Genomic DNA, 21,234 nt, shown 5'->3' with positions numbered 1-21,234 from the left:
TTCAGCAGGGGGAATTTCATGGCTAGGGAGAGTCCAGCCTGTCCCTCCACCAGCCACCACGGTGCATCTTCTTCCACTGGAAGACTGGTGGGCCGTGCCAGAATGGCGGCCTGGCATTCTGGAAAGTGAGAGCTGGTCCAGCCAGGGCACCTCATTTAGACCTGAGGCTGCACACGAGGGCATTCTGGGCCCCCCACAGTACCCCACTCCAATGTAATGCCCTACATGCGTGCGGCAGCGAGCATCTATAGGAAAGGGCTTGTGGCTCAGAGCAGATTGTGGCTTTGCCTGAAGAAGGCTCCGATTCGAGCTCTAACATTGCCAGTCATAGAATCATAGAGGAGTCCACCCCCTGTTGTGGCCGGACACTAAATTACACCATCCCACTCAGATGACTGTCCAGATGCTTACTGAATGTCTCCAGCAAGGGAGAGTCCACCAGGTAATCCGTTCCATTGTCATAGTGCGCTGACAGTGATGAATTTTTTCCCTGGTGTCCAGGCTGACTCCAGTTTCTTTTCATTTAAGTCTGCTATTCCATGTCCTGCATTCTGGAATGAACAAGAAGCGACCTCGTCCTTCCCCTTCGTGACAGCCTTCCAGGTGCTTGAGGAGGGCTGTCATTCCCCCTCAGTCTTCTCTTCCTGAGGCTGAAGATGCCCGGTTCTCTCAATCTCATCACACGGGGCTTTGCCCTCAGCCTCTGAACCATCCTCAGTGGGGAACAAAAGTCCAGAGCAAATGAACAAACTGGTCACTTTGGTTTCTCTGTTTCGGTTTTTTTTTCCATTTGCAAACTTTTTTCTGTTCTGTTTCTGCATTGCGTTGCTATTGTGCCTCAGATTCATATTTTGTATACAAAATTGCCTAGTGCTGAGGGTTTTTGCAAACTATTTCTCTTTAAAGTGTTTTTGGAAGGAACTTTCACCATGATGTCTAATTCTGTGTGCCTTTTTTTTTTTTTTTTTTAAGGTGAAGGACTGTCATAAAATCTGGAAACATGTGAATTGCTTTGGGTAGTTCATGCCTTGGTCCGTCAACCAGGCCAATTACTCTCGCCTGCTTTACTGAGATGACGGGCAGCTGCTAGTTAGAGGAAAGGATACTCAGTTCATTGGGGCAATAGTCTGTGCTGATTCTGAGGCCGCTTCCAAGCCTTAATCAGAGTGAGAAGGAGTGTGGTGTAGTGGTTAGAGGGCCAGACTGGGAGGGGAGAGATCTGAGTTTAGTCCTCACAAAGCTCCCTGGGTGACTCTGGCTCGTCCCTGACTCTCAGCCTAGCCTACCTTGCCGGACCGTTGCGAGGACCCGGTGGAGAAGAGGAGGAAAAGCCCCGCGCAAAAAGCGACCTCAGTTTAAGGAAACAACCCATCGCTTTGCTAGCGGCTACGCCGGTCTGTACTCCCGCGTAGCCGAAGCGTTGCGGGAGCGCACCCCGTCTGGCCGGAAAGATACGCGCCGCCTTGCTGCGCCCCGCTGGGCTGCCGGCCCCTTCGCTGCGCGCGATCCAAGGCCGTGACCGCGCCCCCCCCGCCACACACCGGCCTTCCCGTGGCTGCAAAGTGCCCCCCCCCCACCGCCGGGGAGGGCAAGCCGCGGGGCGCCGCGCTCAGTCCCGGCGAGGCGAGGCTACGGAGCTCCCTGTGGCCTCCTCACGGGGCGCCCGGAGCGCGTTGGTCCAGCAGCGGAGAGGGGGGCTGCTGTGGGGGGGGGGGGCGCCGCGACCCGGGTTTACACCCTCCGCCTTTCCAGCGCAGCGCAGCGCAGCGCCGATCCGGGCCAGGGAAAGCCCCCGGCACGCCCGAGCGCGCGCGGGATCGGGGCCCCGAGGCGCCCGGCCGAGCAAGGCTGAGCTCAGGACGACCCCCAGGCGCACGCGGGTCGCGCTGCTCGGGGTGCCGGTCGCCCGAGGGCGCTTTCCGGGGGAGCCTCCGGGCACGGTGCGTGGGCCGGCCTGGCGCGCCTCCCCTGCCCGCGTGGGGCTGCGGGCGCGCGTGCCGACTCACCTGCAGGGCGGTGGGCCAGGTTGCCCGTTCCCGGGGGGACCACCGGCCTAGGCATTCTCCCGCTTTGGTGGAGGGACGGCGCGCCTGGCAGCGGGGAACGGGGGCTGGGGGTAAGAAGCCCCTCCATCAAATGCCGCCCGTCCCCGGCAGTCTCCGCTCTTGGCCACTTTTCTCCCATCCGCAGTAAATGCCAGTCCTTGGGGGGACGCAGAGAAAGGCCCAGACATTCTCCCTCTCGCCCTTCCTCTTTTCCGCCGTTTCCAGAACCAGGAAAATGTATAGTCTGCCCCTGAGGTCTTTATTCACGTACAGATCCGGTCACGACCTGCTTTTTCTGGTGACAGAATTACAATGCATGCCGTTGATTCTCAAACTCTGAAAGCATTTCTCTTTTTCCTTACATTCTTTTCTTTCCTTACCTTCATCTTTCAATGAAAAATCAAGGTAGCTTAATGTCCTTTAATTCTGGGGGAACTTTTAAAAGCTCTTTTAACATAAAAAAGAACTTTTAAAGCATGCCAAATTTGCCTTAGTATAGTGTGCACGGTGTTGTGGAGATGTCTTTTGCCATAAAGAAACACCCAGTTGTTTCTAATATATTTGTTTATGTATAATATTTATTTACTGCACCATACCCCAGAGGGCTCTCTGGACAGTTTACAATAAGATCAACAGTACATTAATAAAGCAAATTATAAAATATGTTGCTATATAATTGTCCTCACCCTGACCAAGGGCCTGATTCTGGAACCCACATCAGACTGGTACTAAACAGGTGCCAAACAAGCAATGCCTTTTTTAAATATAGCTTTGAGAGCTGAGTAGGCCTGGTGTGAATGTTTATATGGATTCTTTTTGATACGATTTCAAGCTAACCCCTGGTCAGAGAGGTGCTAGCATTTTCATTCAGTTTGCAAAACATTAGAACTTGCCCTGCCTGGAACTTGGATTTGAATGGGAGTATTTGATAAGCTTGAACACTGGGCTAAAAGCAAAATGAGATTCAACAGGAACAAGTGCCAAGTCCTCCACCTAGGAAAAGAAACCAAATGCATCTACACAAGATGGGGAATACGTGGCTCAACAGAACTGGAACGGAAAAAAGTCCTTGGGATTATTGTGGACAATAGGCTAAACATGAGCCAACAATGTGATGCAGCCACCAAAAGGGCAGATGCTATTTTGGGATGCATTAACAGAAGTATTGCTTCCAAATCACAAGAAGTAGTAGTTCCTCTATACTCCTCACTAGTCAGACCTCACCTGGAATGCTGTGTCCAGTTCTGGGCACCAAGGTTTAAGAAAGATGCAGGGAAATTAGAAAGGGTCCAGCGGAGGGCAACAAAAATGATCCAGGGCTTGGAAACACTGTCCTGTGAGGAGAGACTGCGAGAACTGGGCATGTTCAGCCTTGAGGAGAGGAGACTGAGGGGGGACATGGTATCCCTCTATAAGTACCTCAAAAGCTGTCAGAAAGAGGAAGGTCAAGATCTCTTCTTGCTGGTGCCAAAGTGTAGGACATAGAATGATAAATTCAAACTGTGACAACCCAAATTCAGGCTGGATATCAGGAAAAGCTTCCCACTGTCAGAGCAACAGGACAGTGGAACCAGCTGCCTAGAGAGGTGGGGGGCTCTCCGACACAAGACCTTCAGAAAGAAACTGGGCAGCCACCTGAGTGGGAGGGTGCAACTTGGCATCCCGCAACAGCAGGGGGGTGGACCCAGTGGCCTTCTTGGCCCCTTCCAACTCTACTAGTCCAGTATTCTATGAGTCTCCTTAAAAAAATAAAAGTTAGCACTTCTCCAGCTTGCAATTCTTTTTACATTTTCATTGCATGTTTTTGAGACACACATTTCTTTAAAAAGGTGATTTGAAATGCAAATTGTTCAAAAACAAGCACATGGATTTTCATGCTTCAGCTAATGGGGGAAAGTGCACACTTTTGAAAACGGTGCCCAGAACACCCGCTTTCCTGTTTACATGAACAGAAAACAAATCAATTTGTTGACAAAATTATCAATTTTGATAATTTCATTGAGCTTGACGATCCCTCACCCTCCCTTTCCTACTTCAAGTATGGAAGTTCTAGCTTGAGTTTTCATCCTTGGGGTCACGAGGGCTAGACTCTTATTCTTTTTCACCTGAAAGCCAAGTTTCCCAGGCATTCTAGTCACGGACCGCCTCTGACGCTTCATGTGACTTGAGAGTTATTGCTACTTAACCCTTCTTTGTTTCGTCCAAATGGAGTCCCTTCCCTTCAGACTGCTAGTTCCCCCTCTATCTCCCTACATGTTTGCTAAGGTGGCTCTTAAATGCAGGCACCCCACTGGGCTGAGGCTTGGCTAAGCAAGGAAGGACCCTGAGGTTCATGACAGCCAGCGTGACGGATAAGCTAGCGCTGTGTATTCAGGTGCAGCTTCTGCAAAGCATGTGGGTACCATCTGAAGGCAAAGGGGCCTGCGGAGAACTCAGGCAACAGAGTCCCTTTCCTGGCTATTAACCATGGAATCTCTCCCAGCCAGCCTCTTTCTAGAGCCCAGGGAGATGTGGCAGCCACAGCTCTGTCTTTTTAAACCCGGAATGGCCCCATTCATGCCAAAAATGGGCTTCTGCCTCTCTCTTCATGTTTGCTTGTTTTAAAAGCAAGAGGACTGGTCGGTGAGGGGCTCCCATGGGATAATTTGCTTGGATTTGTTATGTGCTCCTTTTCTTGATGCAGCCTACCCAAAGGAGCTCCGGGACACCTTGAAATCATAGAAGCCATCGAAAGATTGAAGCGCAGCCCTGCGTTTGAAAACAATCCAGAACGGCTTGTTATGCATGTGTTGGACTGAGTCAACGGCAAAAGTCCATATATATCCTCTGATTCTGATTTGGCATAACACTCGGTCATCAGTTCCTAAGTGACAATTACACAGGACAACAAGATCAAAACTAGTAGCAGCAAATAATAGAAGGCATTGCTCTTGGAAAGGATCTGCAAACGAACGACAAGCAGCCGAAAGGGCTGACCGTGCACAGCAGCTTCTCCAGGAAGTGGGTTACAATCCCACTCATGCCCGGCCAGGTCCCTGCTGGGTCCAAAGAAGGGATCTTGGCTAAGGTCTCCTCCAGTACCCAAACCAGACCCCAGGGGGAGATTCTCATTTACTTGCCTGCTTTCTAACGTTTGCATGCTCCAGGCAGTCACTTGCAAAGATTAAAACATGCCATGGAATTACAAATCCAAAAGGTAGGTATCAAGGCACAGGAGATCAGCTAAGAAGTCCACTCCACAGCCCTCGTCTCTCTGTCTAGCTCAGAACTTTTGGAGGGTCCCCGGTCCCCCTCTGGTCTTGCATGACCAGGCTGTTATCAGGGGACACACCAAGGAAGGCACAGGAAGCAGTATTTCCGTGTATACACACCATTAAAAAAAAAGAATGCACATCCCAAATCTTCGCCAAAGGACAAAGCAGGGACGACAATTTATGGGTGCTCTGTACCAAAGGAGGGAGAATGGGGCCGGTCAGCAGGGCCATTCTATGGGGCCGGGGCAATGCAGAGCCTCGCTTTTACAGAAATGTTTGAAAGCCTTTTGCTGGGCCCAGCCCTACGCCCCTCTGCTTGCCTTCCCCTTTCCGCCCTCCTCTTGTGCATCTCCAAATGGGACTCGCATCCATTCCCTCTGCCCCTCCCCTCGCCACATTTTGGGCAGGGGGAGGGAGCAGATGCACAAACAGTAGCTGGAAACAGCGGAGTGGGCGCCGCAGAGTCAACACAAGGCGCGCCCCCTTGTGCACTTTGCACCCCCGCATGGGGGCCTTTCATCCAGGAGGTGATCCTTAAGTGTAACTAAACAAACAGGCAGCAGATGCACGGCCAGGCCAGGCAGCTCCTCGGGTCTCCCTGGGGCATTGCGATACCTCTGGCAGGCGAGGAAAATGGATTCCAGACCCGGCCCTGTTAAACCGACGCCACATGTGGGCCACCGGGATGCTGCTGGCCTGACCTCCCTGAACCTCGTCGAAGGCGCATCGCTGGCCGGGCAGCTCGGCACACCCTCCTGCCCCCCGACATGGGGGGCTCCTTTACGAGGCTGCCTCTGCCCTTTGGGTCTCTCTCCCCAGCGCCTTTGATGGCCGATGTCAGATATTAACACCGCCGTGGGGGCAAGACCTCTCGCCACCAGGGCCTGCAACTTGTCATGCGATGATCCCCCAGAGCAGGGGGAAGGGGTGTCCCAGGCCATCATTGCCAAAAGAAGGGCCCTTCCAGGGCTTTGGTTTATAAGATGCATGATGCCATTTATCACGGGGTCTGTTGCTGCGTTTACTGCGGTTCCATGATCACACCACACAGAAGGCAGCTATTCTTTATGTTCAGCTTGAATTCCCGCCACCACAAGTTTCTAGTCCCTAGGAATGTGAGGAATTGTGTTTTGATAGCCATGTGTCCTGAGTGATTCCAGAGTCAGAGAAATCATCATCTATGGAGTGTGTGTGTGTGTGTGTGTGTGTGTGTGAGAGAGAGAGAGAGAGAGAGAGAGAGAGAGAGAGAGAGAGAGAGTTGTCACTGACCAAAGGGAATGAAACTATCTCCACTCTCTACAAACGCCTGTGGCTTTTCTATTACAGAAAAAACCAGAAAAACAATACTGTACAACATAAAATATTCAGGGTAAATTATGCAAACATGCTTGATTTGCAGAACAGGTCACAGAAATCATACTTCAGTTTAACAACAAACAAATTTATTTACAAGTGAGCAGATAAATTATTCTCTCTGGGACACCACTGGCAGAAAAGTTGAGATTTGTAACACAAACAAAAGAGACGCTCTGTCTAATATGGTTGTCACGCAAAGGTCAATCTTCCCCCCACTTCTCCTGTACCAGAATTACCCTGTCAGCGCATCAGCGGTAACAGGTAGCAGGGGCTGGGGGGGCCATCAAGAGCATCATGTGCGCAGAAAGAGCAGAGAAGACGCTGGCATGGAGGAAAAGAGATGGCAACGTCACCAGGGGGAGCTGGGGAGGGAAGGCCTGGTTGCGACTCAAGGCCACCTTGCAGCAGGGCAGCGGTCCCTCTCGCCCAGGTGTGGGCAGCTCATGGACCTCCGGGTGTTGCTGAACTGCAACTGCCCTCATCCTCACCATGGGCAATTCTGGCTGAGGCTGATGGAAGTTGCAGTCCAAGGACACCTGGCCGGCCACAAGAGGTCCATCGCTGAGCCAATCTGGGAGAACTTCAGCAGACCCTGCGCGTTCATCTTTCCAGGGGCCCATCGCATCCAGCACCCTCCCACCCAGGCTCTGGAGGGCCCCGGGCAAGGAACCCTCCTTGCTACCAGGGCTCCTGCTGGCTCACTCGCTGGGTGGGCAGCAAGCCCAGGCAGGGGGCGGGCGGGTGGGTGGGCAGGCAGGGCTCCTCCTGTCCCTCCTTCTCAGCAACCCCTGGATCAGGGTGAGTGGCGCGGGAACGAGCCAGTTCCAGCGAGGAAGAGGAGGAGTCACACTGGGAGGCTGCTGCCAGGGGACCCTTCCTGGAGGCGGGCCCTTGGCAGCTGCCCGACAGAGCTGGGCCTGGCTGCTCACCCGGATGGCCGGGCAAGAGTTCTCTGCGTGACACCCTGGAGTGGCTCTCAAGCAGGAGATACTGGAGGAGACCGAACTGTGGCTGTCCGGCCCGTCCTGAAGGTGTCTGGGCACAGTCTTACGGCAACCGCCATGGCCAAAAGAAGCAGGCAGCCCCCAGTTTGCCTCTGGCTCCGCTGGCCCTACTGGTTTGGATCCTTCCTGGGTGCCTCGAGCAGCAAGGCCGCTTGCTCAGGACGGGAACAGAAAAGAGGAAACAGAGCATGCGCAAATGAACCGAACCCCGATTCTTTGTGTTTGGGCCCCAAGGGGAATGAGGGAAGACATGTGTGCTTGAGTGCGTATTGGTGGGAGAGAAACAGACTTGTGATGGACACATCTTGTTTCTGGCCCCAGTGGATGGATGAACGTCTGGATGCAACAGAAGATCGGGGGCGCTGCGTGCCTGCTTCCATCTCCTCTTGGGAGGGGAGCGGACTGAGGGATCCCCGTTGCAGCAAAGGATGTTGCTGTAAAAACACACCCAGTGGAACGAAACATGTGCTCAGCTAGGAGAAACTGGATCCCAGCTGGAAAACCTGGGAAAAGGAAGCAGTGGACTCATTCCAGAGTTGGATTACTCTCTGGGGTGGGGAGAACATCCAAATGTGAAGCCTGGCATGACGGTCCAGGGATAGTCTGCTGGCTGTGTCCATGTTGACTATTAGAATGGGACCAGTGGGAGCAGGTGCAAAATGTTGCCATGGGGAGTTTCTTGTAGGGTTCCAGCCAGCCAAGCCCTTCCAGGATACTCCATTACGCATGTCCCCACCAATGAACAGTCAGCCACTGCACACCCTCGCTCCTCGTTGGGCTGCTTTGGGCTGTATGCAGGCCTATTCCCTCTAAGGGTCTTCTGTGTTTCGGCAAAGATGGGGTGGGGGCGCTCACGCACGCTCGCCGGGCCCTCGCTCTTGTGTGGGTGGCGCTGTTTTGGCTGTCTGCACCAGACTCGCCACAGAAGAAGCTGACATAAGAGGCGGGGGGGAAGAGCACCGAGCGCCATGCAGCGCCAGAGCTGCTACCTGTACCCTCCCAGGGGGCGACGGAGAGAGCCCCCTCCTCCCCGTCCTTACAGCGGACCAGCCATTCACACCCCCCTGGGGCAGTGCCCCCGCGAGCTCCCCCTTCAGCCACTCCTGGCCACCTCGGCCTGTGGACGGAGCAAGCTGGAAAGCATTACACGCCTGTCCTTTGAGGAAGTCTCTCCGAGTTCCGGACCCGGGGCTGCTGGCGAGCCGAGCGAGATGAAGGAGGAGAGGGAACCCCACAAAGGGCCTTTGTTCCACCCCTGGAACAAATGGATTGGAGGCAGCTGAGGTCGTTTGTCAGTCTGTGCTCCGAGAGTCCTCGCGGGTCAGGCTGCGGGGAAGGAGACAGGTGGGGAGGGGGCTGGCAGCGCAAACAGAGATAAATAACGCCCCTCCGTCCCTCGTGTCCCCAGGGCATCCAGTCGGCCCGCCTGACTGGAACATCCTGCTGCACCGGGAGAAGGGGAGACCACCGCACAATGCCACGGTGCCTCGCCGGGGTTGGCCAGCGCGGGGCGTGGCGTGCCGACAGACAGCTGCTCACCGAGGTGGCAGAGGAGCGCTGCAGAGCTCCGTGGAGGAGGAGGAGGAGGAGGAGGAGGAGGGGAGGTCCACCAGGAGAAGAGCTCTTTCGTGGCAGCCTAGGAAGCCGTCCTCTCGCTGGTGCTGAGCCCCGCTGGGGTCCCAGTCTGGCCACACTCTCCTCCCGAGACCCCACCTCCTTTTCCCCAAGTGCCAATTGTTTGGTAGTGCCTTGGCTTTGCACAGATGATGGAACAGTAGAGTTGTGGGGGGGCTCTGCAAGATCTCCCCCCCCCCCACAAGTTTCGCATGGTCTCTCCAAAGGCTTTGCTCTGGCCTGCTATTTTGACCCCACAGCTTTTGCCCCCTGCTCTCCCCACAGGGAGGTGCACCTGGCAGCCACTTCAGCCCCGAACGCGGCCCTTCGGAATGAGGTTCCACAGCCCTCCGGCCCTTCCAGAGAGCCAGAGCGGTGGCCGGTCTCAGGCTGTGCCACCGCCTGTGCGTGACAGGGATGCCAAGGCCTTTCCGGCAGGTCCCTCATCCAGCCTAGGAGCCCTCCTCAGGCCGGCCGGGCCCCAGAGGGGGAGCTGGGGGAACTCCCGTGCCCGGGCACGCTCTGGACACCTGGGAAGCCCTGGGAGAGAAGCCGCCAGCCATCTTCCAGCACGTGTGGCTCTCCTTGGGATGCTTGCCTAGACAGACCACCGCCAGCCTGATCCAGCAGCATGCGTTTTGCTCATGAGATGTTTGGTGGTGCTATCAAGGATAATTTAGGGTGGAAAGCTACTCATTTTCCAGCTCCTTTAAAAAAAAAAAAAGGATTTCCAAATATGTGTCAGCAGACTTTTCAGCCAGGCGTCTGAGTATCTTGGGCTGCAGAGGAAGGCCTGATGCTTTGGGATGCAGAGAGCAGACGATTAATTACCTGCACGCACCTGTGGTGCATCCCATCCTCCTGTCTTCTGTTTCAGACAAAGTCCAGAGTCCTGGCGCAAGATCACAAAGCCCCGTACCTCAGATGCTGGAAGCGGCTGTTTCCCGTGCGGACGGACGGCAGGGCCGGCCTGTCCTGGGGGGAGGAGGGGGCGATCCGCCGCAAGCATTCTTTTGCGAGCCGTGCTGTTTGCAGCCTCCCTGTAAGCCCTTCCCCTCCCTTGATCTTTCACGAGAGGAAGCCTTCTAGCACGCCACCATTCCTCAGACAAATCCATCATCCTTCGGGAGCTGCGGTCCAGGGTCTTTCCCTTCACAAGCGCCCGCGATGCTTCCTCCGGGCCGGGTCGCGGTGGGGATCGCTTTGATGCCGCCCGGGCAACGGGCGGGCAGCCTCTGCTCCTCAAGGGAAGGAGCCAGCCGTCCCCCTTCCTCCTTTTCCGCCCTGGCAGCTGCTGGAGGGAAGCGGGTTTTTCTCAGTTAGCTTGGGGGTCTGCTGCACAGGCAGCAGGCGGTTCTCATAGGCTCTGGGAGAACGTTGCACAGGCAAGGTCCATCCATCACGTCTTGTGGTCCTTTGTTTAATGGGTCGTCCACCCATCCAGAGGTGAAGGAGAGCCCTGCAGGATATGGGGTTCCTTGCAGCTCTGCTTTCCACAGCTCCCAACCCTTTCAGCCACGGAATGCAGATGATAGAAGCGGAAGTCCAGTGCATATGGAAGGGGCTGACTTCCTTCTATAAAAACATGAAAACATCTTTAGATCAACACCAAGTCCCGTTTCTCCTGCCAAATAAAAATGTAATTCCAAATTTGATAGAAGTCACTATCTTCCTTCTTCCATCTTGTTTATTAAAATCAATCCCATCTTTTCTTGCAAGGCCCTGCTTCTCTTGACCATTATTTAAGGGAAGCTTCTCCAGGTTGGGTGAAATTGCAACATCTTCTTTCTTCTTCAGTGATAAATTTTCATCTAAACCTTTCTGAACAATTCAAATGATCATAGAATGTTAAAAGACATGTTGTAGGGGGTTGACCCAGTAAATCTGATGTGTGTGATGATTGATATGTGTAGTTTTATTTTAAATTCTTAATTAAAAAAAATTAAAATCTTAATTAAAAAAAAAAGGAAGGGGCTGACTTGGAGGCTGCTGATTTACGAAGTCTGCTTCAAATGTTGGCCAAAAGGCATTTAGGAAAAACGGGGATGATGGTGCAGAGGGAAGGCGGGGTGTTCCTGAGCATTCTCCCTGGGCTCCTGCTTCCGGAGTGTGGCTCGCATCTGGGGTGGAATGGATGAAAAGCTGCATTTTGAGCAGGGCCTGAATGGTTTGGGTGGGGGCTTCAAATGGCCCCGTGCCAATGCACACGACGCAGTCCGTGAAACGTTTGATTAGCCTTCCTGTTTGCTTTCAGCTGCCGTTCTATGTGCGGCCACTGCTCTGGTATTGCTCAACTTGGAGTGCATGTCCTTGTGCATCAGAAGCTCATTCAAGTCGCAGCAGCACCACCACCACCAGCACAAGAACTGAAAGGCGCTTGCTGCCCCGATCACGACTCGCCACTCCCTGGGTGGCCGTTCAGTCCCTGCTGCCCAGAAAACCAACTCTGGATGGGAACAGCACTCCTGGGAACCGGCCATGGTGCAGAATGCCTTGGAAATTCAACTGCCCCTGTTTGCTTCCCACCAAAAGAAACGCTTTCCAGGAGGAGAGCGAGCTTTCGGCCTGGATGCGGGCAATGGCCGCACGAAACATTCTGAACAGACTCGACTCAAAGGGAGAAGAGACACCAAAGAAAAGCTGGCTTGGTTCAGCGATCGGGGCCCTGCGGTTGGTGGCAGTCACTTGACACAGGTCTAGGCTGGTGCCATTGAGACGCGCTGGACTGCAATTCCCATCGTTCCCAGCCAGCATGCCTAGTCCTTAGCCTCCAAGTCTGGACCTTCCCATGGAGTGAAGCCAGGATGTTTCAGCTCCGTTCTGTACTTACTGGGAATGATGGGGAGTTGCAGGCCAGCTCATCTTGGCTGGACCAGCCCGAAGAAAGCGGAGCCAGAGTTTCCTCGAGAGTAAGGGGCCGACCCTCTGCGCCTCTTCAAGTGTCCATAGCTTCTCAGCGATTATGGAGAACCCCAGGGACAACTTTGTCAAGGAGGGCTCATGATAGAATTTGCCTTTACCCCTGACAAAACACCGAACTCTCGGCCGTCTCGGGGCGCTGTGTGTACATTTCGCCCTTCACAATCCGAGCCAAAGAAGAACTTCTGGGGAAATGATGCCAGTCCATGAGGCATCCAAGCATGATGGGCTGTGCTGGGGGAGAGAAATCTTCCGGGTAGGTGCGGAGCTGTTTTCCCCAGACTTGGAAAATAGCCTTGTTCATTCCCAGGCTCATTTCAAGGCCAAGTTAGATTTCCTGCAGCCCTTGATGAGGGTTGCGAAACAGGTTGGGGAATTTTAGCTTGGCCTTCCAAGTCTAAGGCTGCAGAAGATGCATTTGGCAGCTCATTATTCCACACTAACTTCATCCATGTAGCCCCACCATGCTTTGGCGCACTGTTTTACCTCATGCGCGGCCTCAGTTCCTCTTCTGGCTTTGTCAGAAGTGGAGAATTGCCACCTGCTGGCTTCTTGAGGTAACTCCATCACTGGAAGTCCGGAGCCTCCAGGCCTGGGCCTTTCCACCGGGACAAGCCCGGAAGCTCCAGCTGAAGCCAGCCAGGCGACGGCCATAAAACAGAGCGCGGGCGGACGGACGAGAATGGCGCAAGGCCTGGGGACGTGGCGTCTTTCAATACTTCTGATTTCAGGCAACAGGCATTTGGTGCAAGGACAATCCCTGCACTGGGAGAAGGATTCGTCCCTCGTTTTCGCCACCGCTTCAGAAAAAATAGTTGAGCGATTGCTTACAATCCACCAACTAGCCAGTTGATGTCAGCTTTCTACCTGGTTGCTTGGAGTGGCGTTCGTTCCTTAAAGAAAGCCAAAGGAGCCACAATGGGTGAATTTTAGGGTACAGATGAGTCGCTCAACAAAGCAATATACAAAACAATAGTGTATAACTTCACAATAGAATACTGCACAGCATGGATGCTTAGTGAAGAAGGTTCCCTTTCTGCAGATGCTTGTTGGAAGAAGTCATGCTTCCTTCAGTTTAGGAAATCACTGACATATTTTCTGCACGTAACGAGAAGGCCAGACTCCCTGGAGAAAACAATCCTGCTAGGGCAGGTTGAAGGCAGAAGAAGAAAAGGAAAGCCAAGTGAGAGATGGATGGATTCCAGCAAGGAAGCTGCAGCCTTGGATTACCGGAGCTGAGCAGGGCCGTAGGACGATTTGGAGGGGGCGAATTACAGATGACCTGACAGCACACAGAATCACAGAACAGTAAAGCTGGGAGGGGCCCAGAAGGCCATCAAGCCCAACCCCCTGCTCAGTGCAGGGCCCCCGTTGAACCATCCCTCTCAGATGGCTGTCCGGCGGCCTGCTCAATGTGTCCGGCGTGGGAGAGCCCTCCACATCCACCGGTCACGGGTTCCATTCCTGCACTGCTCTTTCCCAGGTTCTTCCTGAAGTCCTGCAGCTTGTGGCTTCCTTTAACTCGAGCCCGTTACTCTGTGTCCTGCACTTCTCCAGGCCAAACATGGCTCGGTTCTTTCTATCACTTCTCATAACAACAACGGCCAATCTGGAGGAGTTGGGTCCTGCCTGGTTTGCAGTGGTATGGTGCTCCCAGGGGGTGGCGGGGGGCAGGGGGGACTATCCTATTCTGGATAAGAACATGTTCACAAGAACCTAAGAGCAGCCCTGCTGGATCAGGGCCAAGGGCCCTCCAGCCCAGCACTCTGCACACACAGTGGCAAACCAGCTGCCCCCAGGACCCCTCCAGCAGGATGGGTGCAGGGCCCCCTCCTGCCAAGCCCCTAAACAGCTGATGCATGAGTGCCTGTCACCTCTGGGGAAGGAGGGAGCACATGGCCAGTGAGGCTAGTAGCCACAGATCGCCTCCTCCTCCTCCTCCTCCTCCTCCTCCTCCTCCTCAAATGTGCCCAACCCCCCTTTAAATCTATCCAGACTGGTGCTCATCCATACCGCCAATCTGGTATCACCCATACGTAACAGTCTGCCACTCCTATGATCCCCAAGCCAGTATGGCTAATGGATTTGTCATCAAAGTTATCAATGTCTCCTCTTATTATTTATTTCATTTCTATACCGCCCACAGCCAAAGCTCTCTGGGTGGTTTACACAGTCTATAACACAAATGATAAAGGAGGAATAGAGAAGACAGGCATCCTACAGGCTCCTCACCCCGTGGCAGCAAATTCTAGTTTAACAATATTCTGTGTGAAGGACTTTCTCTTGCCTGTCCTAAACCTCCCCCCATTCATCTTCATGGGATGACCCCGGGTTCAAGTGTTACGGGCTAGAAAGAGAATTTCCCACTTTCTCCCGCTGTGCAGCGTTTTCAACACCTTCAGTGTGTCTCCCCTCGCTCACCAGTTTTCCAGGCTGGAGCCCCAGTTCTTGTAGCCAGTCCTCTGGGACTTGCATACGGGCTGATTTCCGTTGCCCTTTCCTGTACCGTTTTCAACTCAATAATTCCTTTTCCGGGTCAGGCAACCAGAACGGGGCACTAGAGTCTAAGCACAGTCCTACCAAAGCCTTGTGCAGGGGAGTGCAATCCTGGAAGCTCGATCTTCTGTGCCGTTCCTAATTATGCCATATCGTTGGAGCAGTTCCTCACGACCAAGTGCTTGGAGAGGTGCATGTTACCGGCCACCGATCCATCGCAAAGGCCTCCCTTGGGTCATGCGGTGGAACACCCTGCACCGTGAAATATTCTGAGCCGCCGGTGGTTGCGGTCCTGCTCCGCCTGTGTGATGATGGAGTCCGCTGAACTCCGGGAAGGGTGAAGGTTTGGCTGCCATCACTGAGATCTGTTTGGGCTGCTGCTCCTTGGATGGGTGAGTTTTGCTGGCAGGGCATCTCCAGCCAGACATGCCCCTGGGATGAAGAATGGCACCCTCTGCTGCTGGACAGGGCAGAGGAGACCCTGGTCTGACTGGGTATCCAGAAGCATCACAGAAAGCCCTTCTCTAGCTCTCTCTCTGGATGCATCGGAGAGAACGCAAAGCCCAGGATCATCAGGGATCAGTTGCACAACACGGCCGTTGTGGTGAGATGCGGGTTTTTGAGTCTCTGTTCAGCCATGATGCTCACTGGGGGCCTTTGGACTCTCGGCCTGACCTACCTCACAGGGCTGTTGTTGTTGCAAGGCTAAAAACTGTGATAGGAACTGTGTAAGCCACCCTGGGCTCCTCAAGAGAGTTAAAATGGCAGGTTCTAAATGTAGTGTGATTATACCATAACATTCAGTTCTAGCAGCACAGTTTGTGCTCCCACGAGGACACAGCAAATAGCATTAAAGGGAGTGAGAAAAGTGTTGAGTTATGGGGATTATGCTAATGCAGACTGTCAAAGTGCCTTGCTGTGCCCCAGGTTCAAAGCTGGATTCTTCAGAACGGGACTAGGGGAATTGGGACTGTTTGGCACATCTTGGTCGGGTGAGAGGGCCACCTGCTGGTGCTTTTTGGTTAATTTCGAGCTGCTGCCAATTCTCCTCCTGGATCAGCTTTTCCCAACCTCATGCCTCCCAGATATGCTGGACTACAACTCCCAGCATTCTCCAGCCAGCACCCAAACTATGCCACACCAGCTTCTCCTTGGTCTCCCCCTTCTTTGTGGCCAAATCGGCTTCCTCCTCCTCCTGCCCCAATAGGAAGCCAGCTTGCAAAGAGGGAACGCAACGGGGGAAAGCAGGCGAGGATCCGAAATGGCAGCCCAGGAAGAGGGGCACCGACACCGGTCTCCCTTCCCATCATCCGCTCTCCCATACCGGTCTTGCCGTGCCTACAAGCAGACATCAGAAAGAACGGAGTCCATCCCACGTGGGAAGAACCCTCAAAGGTCAGGGGGGTCTCTTTGCTTTGGCTGCTGGCCACCCGCAAAGATCTCTCTGCTCCTTCTCCCTGAGGCTCTGGTCCCACTCGGTTTCACAGAATCTGGCTGAAGGAACTGCATGGGCTACCTACCAATTGGCTACTGAGCCAGGTCTGAGGATTAAGTCCCAGTGTGCAAAGCCCTGAGCAACCTGGGACCAGGATGCCGGGGAGAGCGCCTTCGCCTTTCCCAACCTGCCTGGTCGCTGAGGTCACCGAGGGACACTCTCCCGGGGTTCCACGTGGATCTACAGCCCAACGGGTGTCCCCCTGGAGAAGAGCCTTCCGGGTGGTGGCCCCCTGGAGGTCAAGCAGCTGCAACTCTGCCCCGTTTCTGGTACCTCCTGGAACCTCTTATCTCCCCAGATGGCGGCGCCCTCTCCCCACTACCATGGGTCATTCTGTGGTTTCCAATCTTTTGTGCATTCCCTTTTTGCTAAAAGCTGAAGTGCTTCTCCCAAGGCTCAGTTACTGGAGAGCTTCAAGCTAAACTGTGCCAGTCCTTTCCATACATTGGCTCCACTCTTTTGCATTTAGCCCCACCCACCACTGGACCCCCCCCCCCCCCCCCCAGGCTTCTCTGAAATTGAATTATGACCTCTGGTTGAAAGCAGTTTGACACCCCTGGCCTAGTCATTCTTCAAAGTCCTTCCAATTCTATAATTTTATTTAATTAATTAATTATTAAAAGCTTTTATATGCCGTCCTATTATATAAAAATCTCAGGATGGCTTACAATGTTTAAAAGAACAATTAAAACTACAACAATTTCTAATAACTAAATTGAAATAGAATAATATATAAGACAAAACAGTAAATCACAAAACGAGAGCGACTTAACGTTAAAAGTTGTTGATTTTAAAATACAGTTCAAATAAAAAGGTTTTGACCTGGCGCCGAAAAGAGTATAAGCTTGGCGCCAGGCATACCTCTCTGGAAAGTGCATTCCAGAGTCTGGGTGCCACCGCAGAGAAGGCCCTACCCCGAATTGATAACCTTTTTACCTCTCCTAGAGAGGGTTTCCAGACCAAGGCTTCTCCCGCAGATCTTGAGGGATGTATGAGGGCGTACAAGGAAGGAGACACATTTTATAAATACTTACTAGTTTGTTAACAGATTCTCAAAGACTCTTGAGGCAGCAGTCATTTTAAAATAATAGGGGAACAACCCAATTCCTGTTTAGACACAGCTGTCTGGCCTGTGCTGGGTGCGGAAGGCCTTTTCTCATCAAATTGCAGCAAAACTGTTGTTCTAAAAGCAACATTTTAAAGCCCCTGGTTTTTTGTTTCTTAAAACTGAGTGTCTCACAAAAGTAAACTCCTTGCAACTTAAAAAGCTTTTAAAGGGAACAGATTTCAGATTATTGCAAGGGCCAGAAGGAGAATTGACCTGAGCTAGACCAATGCTAATTGGCCAGAGGGCTACACCGAAATTTGCTGATTGAGGCGTCCCTTGTTGGGGGGGTGGGGGGAATGCCAGTGCTGTGGCCACCACTGCAGAGGCCCTGTACATCTCACATCCCGAGTAAGGAGTAAGGAATGCCTCGATGACTAGTCAAGAGAGACTGGCGGGGTTATTTCAAGGGACTCCAGGTACTGAAGAGAAGTGGCAGGCATCTCCATCTTGTGCTTTCCAACAGTGACAACTGGGATATGGGGCAGAGAGGGAGGGTTCAGCCCGGAAGGAGCCTGAGGGTCTCTAATTACCCACAGTGGAAGCTGTCAAGAGCAGGCGAAAAGTATCCAGGACAGGCCGTCTCTCGTCTGCAACCGTTCCCACCTTCCTGCAGCTCGCAGAAGACCTCCTTGGCACAAACGTCCATCGTTCAGGTAACACCCATCACCTATTATAATGTCCAGGCCCTGAACATGAGGGTTCTGACAACCCACACAAGGGCTGAGGATGGGTAGTTGTTGAGCCATGGGTTGTTTTGAAATACGGATTATCCTGTTGTCCAAACCCAGCTGCACTAACAAACAATGGCTTGTTCACCATGGACAACCCACGAAGAGAACCCATGGTTTGCTATTAGGTTATAAAGTGTGGGCTGGCTATTGGATCTTGAACTATGGTTTATTATCTCATCTGGGTTCAGACAACAGCAACCTGTACTCAACCCATGCACAACCCTTGTGTATGGGCCATTGTGCTGTCTGCGCCCAGTCTGTTGGCTGATACAACCGGCTGCATGCAAATCTGAGTGAAACAGACTGCAGTCAGAGTAGGCTGGATACAAGAACCCCATGGAGTTTTAGCCCAAGCTACCCCTGTGGCAGATCCCGACAGCGAGCCAAGGGGCGTAATGGAATCCGGAGAACAGCTCTGTGCCCATGGCTTTCTTAGTCAAACCAGCCGAATGTGTCCGGCAGAGAAGGGCCAGCTCTCAACCCAGCCAAGAAGATCCAGGAGGGAGAGCGATCCACCCTGGCGTGGAATAAGAGCAACTTTTCCGCCTGCCCAGTTATCTTGTGAAAGCCCCTGTGGGCCGGCGGTGTTCCCAACGCACCGGCTAGCGCAAATCCGGGAGGGAAGAGCCCAAGTAAATGCGCAAGTCGCTGACGGTGGAGCGGATGATTTTCGCGGGGATGGTCTCTCTGTTCAAACGCTCGTGCGCCGCATAACGGTGACAGCCTCCGAAAGAGTAGAAGTAGTCGCCTCCCTCTCTGCCCTTGATCCACAGGACGTCTATCGGGGGCACACGGTCAGGTTCCTCCTGGAAACGGGAGCGAGAGTGAGAGAGATGCGGGAGCCGAAGGGCACAGCCCCCAGGGCTACTCTCCTGACGGCTACCTCCAGCATCAGAGGCAGTATACTGGGTACACCAGCTGCTGGGGAGCATGGGCAGGAGGGTGTGTCAGCAGTCCTGTGGTACAGAAAGGCTTTCTACAGGCAGTTGGCAGGCCGCTGCGTGGGCGGAAAGCTGGGACAGATGGAGTCCTGGCCTAATCCTGCAGGGCGCCTCCTCCACATCACCCCTAGGCCTGGATAGATCAGGGCCAGTCGATTTTGCCCTCCGTATGCCTCCCTGTGGGTGGACGCCCCTGTGGTTTGCCTTGGCTGGGGATGATGGGAACTGTAGCCCAACACATCTGAACAGGGCCATTCTATTCCTGTGGTCACAATGGTGTTATGATTTACATTTACGTACAATTCCACGTACATTTAAGCAGAAAAAAGACCTATTTCCCCAGCATGCTTCAGCTGGTTGGGGCATGCTGGGGAACATGGGACCCTTTCCCCTTCTAAATATGCAGAGGATTGTATCCTGAAGCAATTTCAAAATCAGAAAACTGAAAGTTGCAGAGCCAGGGTGGTGACGTGGTTAAGAGCAGGGGGCTGGGACTCAGGCGATCCGGGTTCGAGTCCCCACTCGGCCATGGAGCCCACTGGGTGACTTTGGGCCAGTCACAGACCCTCAGCCCAACCTACCTCACAGGATTGTTGTTGTGGGGATAAGATGGAGGAGGAGAATGATGCAAGCTGCCTTCAGCCCTTTGTAGGAAAAAGGCAGGATATAACACCATCTCACACCATCAGGTCCTGGAGTAAAAATTCCCCGCTGCAGGGCTGGTTGGAAGTGACCACTTGCAAAGCAGCGCCGACAAACACCTGGGCAGCAAGAAGCGAGCTCACACCTGTGGAGCAAGTGCCCGTGCGCTCCATCCACGCTGGTGTGGCGCAGCGGTGAGTGGGCAGGACCCCGGCTCGGGAGACCCAGGTTCGAGTCCCCACGGGCCTTGAAGCTCCCTGGGGCCCTGAGCAGAGCCTACAGCACAAGGCCGTTGTGGGAATGGAACGAAGAGCCTCGCCGGGCTCCTTGCAAGAGGGGAAAAAGCGGGATACAAACACGATAATAAGAGGAATGCGCTCGGGCAAGAAGAGGAGCAATGGGGGGAGCAGCTCGGCCAGCGCAGTGCAGTTCAGTCCCCGAATCATGGAGGCGGGAGGGCGCGCGGGCAGGGCCGCTGCCCGAGATCCGAGGGGCGAACCACGGATTCTCAGCCTAGCCTACCTCGCAGGGTTGTTGTTGCGGGAACAGGACGGGGTGGGGAGGAGGGTCTCGGGGGCGCGGGGCGTCCCTCCACCAGCCCTACCTGGAGGGTCCGCATGAGGCTCTGCACTTTGCTCTCCTCCAGGGCCGGCGGGATGGGGCGGGCGATCACCCGCAGGGGCACGTCGTGCACGGCGCCGGTGCGCCCCGAGGGGAGGCTCCCGCCGCCCTCGCCCGCCGCGGCCATGGCCAAGCGCCTTGCGATGGCCCCGCGCGCGATACTGCCGGCCCCGGATCGTGCCATTGCGGCGGGGGGGGGACGCCACGCGCAGCCCCGCCCCGCGCAGCCCCGCGCCGCCCCAGCCCCAGCCCCAGCGCCGCGCCCCGGGCTGGGCGGCGGGAGACGCGGGACCCGGCTCGGCGGGCGCGCGGCTGTTCCGGCGGGATGGCGGCCCCCGCCGCCCGCTCCCCCCGCCGCCCCAGTGGAAGGGCCCGTGCCGGCGCGGCCACGCGCGCACGTGCGCAGGCGCCCAGCGTCCTCCTCCTCCTCCCCGCCCCGCCCGCGCCGCCCCGGCGGCTTTGCTGAGTCACGAGGAGGCAGCGGGAAAGCCGCTGTCGAGCCGCGCTCGGCCCCGGAACCTGTTTGCAGGCCCGGGAACGGGGAGCGCGGGGAGCGAGCGGGGCGGCGTCCGGGGCTGGGTAGCTTCGGGAGGGGGCGAGCGAAGGGAGGCGCGCTGGAGGCTGAAGCGGCCCGGGCTGGGCAGAGGGTTAGGCGAGGCGAGGCGAGGGGAGGGTCCCCGTGCCCCCGGATGCGAGGACCCCACGGGGTCGCCCCAGGCAGCGGGCGGGGGGCAATTCGGGACAGAGCAGAGCAGGGCGAGGCGAGGCGAGGCTCCCCGCCCAGCGCACGGCGGGATTCCCTGCCGCAGGATGGCGTGCCGGTCGCCCGCTTGGCTGTTGGGGGGGCTTTAGAGGGGCATTAATGCTGGGAGCAATGCGTGGCAGAAGGAGGAGGGGCCGGCAGAGGATGAGGAGCTGGATGGGGTCCCTGGGGCAGTGGTTGTGGGCCTGGGTGGCCTCTGGGCGATGGTGGGGGACAGGAAGGCCTGGAGGGATGCTGTCCGTGGG

General features: G+C 54.8%; 1 protein-coding gene across 1 annotated transcript; it reads right to left on the bottom strand.

Annotated features, from left to right (window-relative positions):
* Window positions 1–16,770: 16,770 nt before the first annotated feature.
* On the bottom strand, window positions 16,771–20,357 carry SRXN1 (sulfiredoxin 1). The gene is made up of 2 exons (XM_044455780.1): window positions 20,210–20,357; window positions 16,771–18,828 (listed from the first exon to the last, which is right to left on the bottom strand). The coding sequence occupies exons 1-2, from the start codon at window positions 20,351–20,353 to the stop codon at window positions 18,625–18,627; spliced, it is 348 nt and encodes a 115-aa protein (XP_044311715.1). The 5' UTR covers window positions 20,354–20,357; the 3' UTR covers window positions 16,771–18,624.
* Window positions 20,358–21,234: the final 877 nt, after the last annotated feature.

This window comes from Varanus komodoensis, unplaced genomic scaffold (assembly GCF_004798865.1).
Source record: "Varanus komodoensis strain SLA01 unplaced genomic scaffold, ASM479886v1 scaffold8, whole genome shotgun sequence".
Classification (NCBI taxonomy): Eukaryota; Metazoa; Chordata; class Lepidosauria; order Squamata; family Varanidae; genus Varanus; species Varanus komodoensis.
Note: the sequence above shows the minus strand (reverse complement) of the source record. Positions and strands in the feature narration are given on the sequence as shown.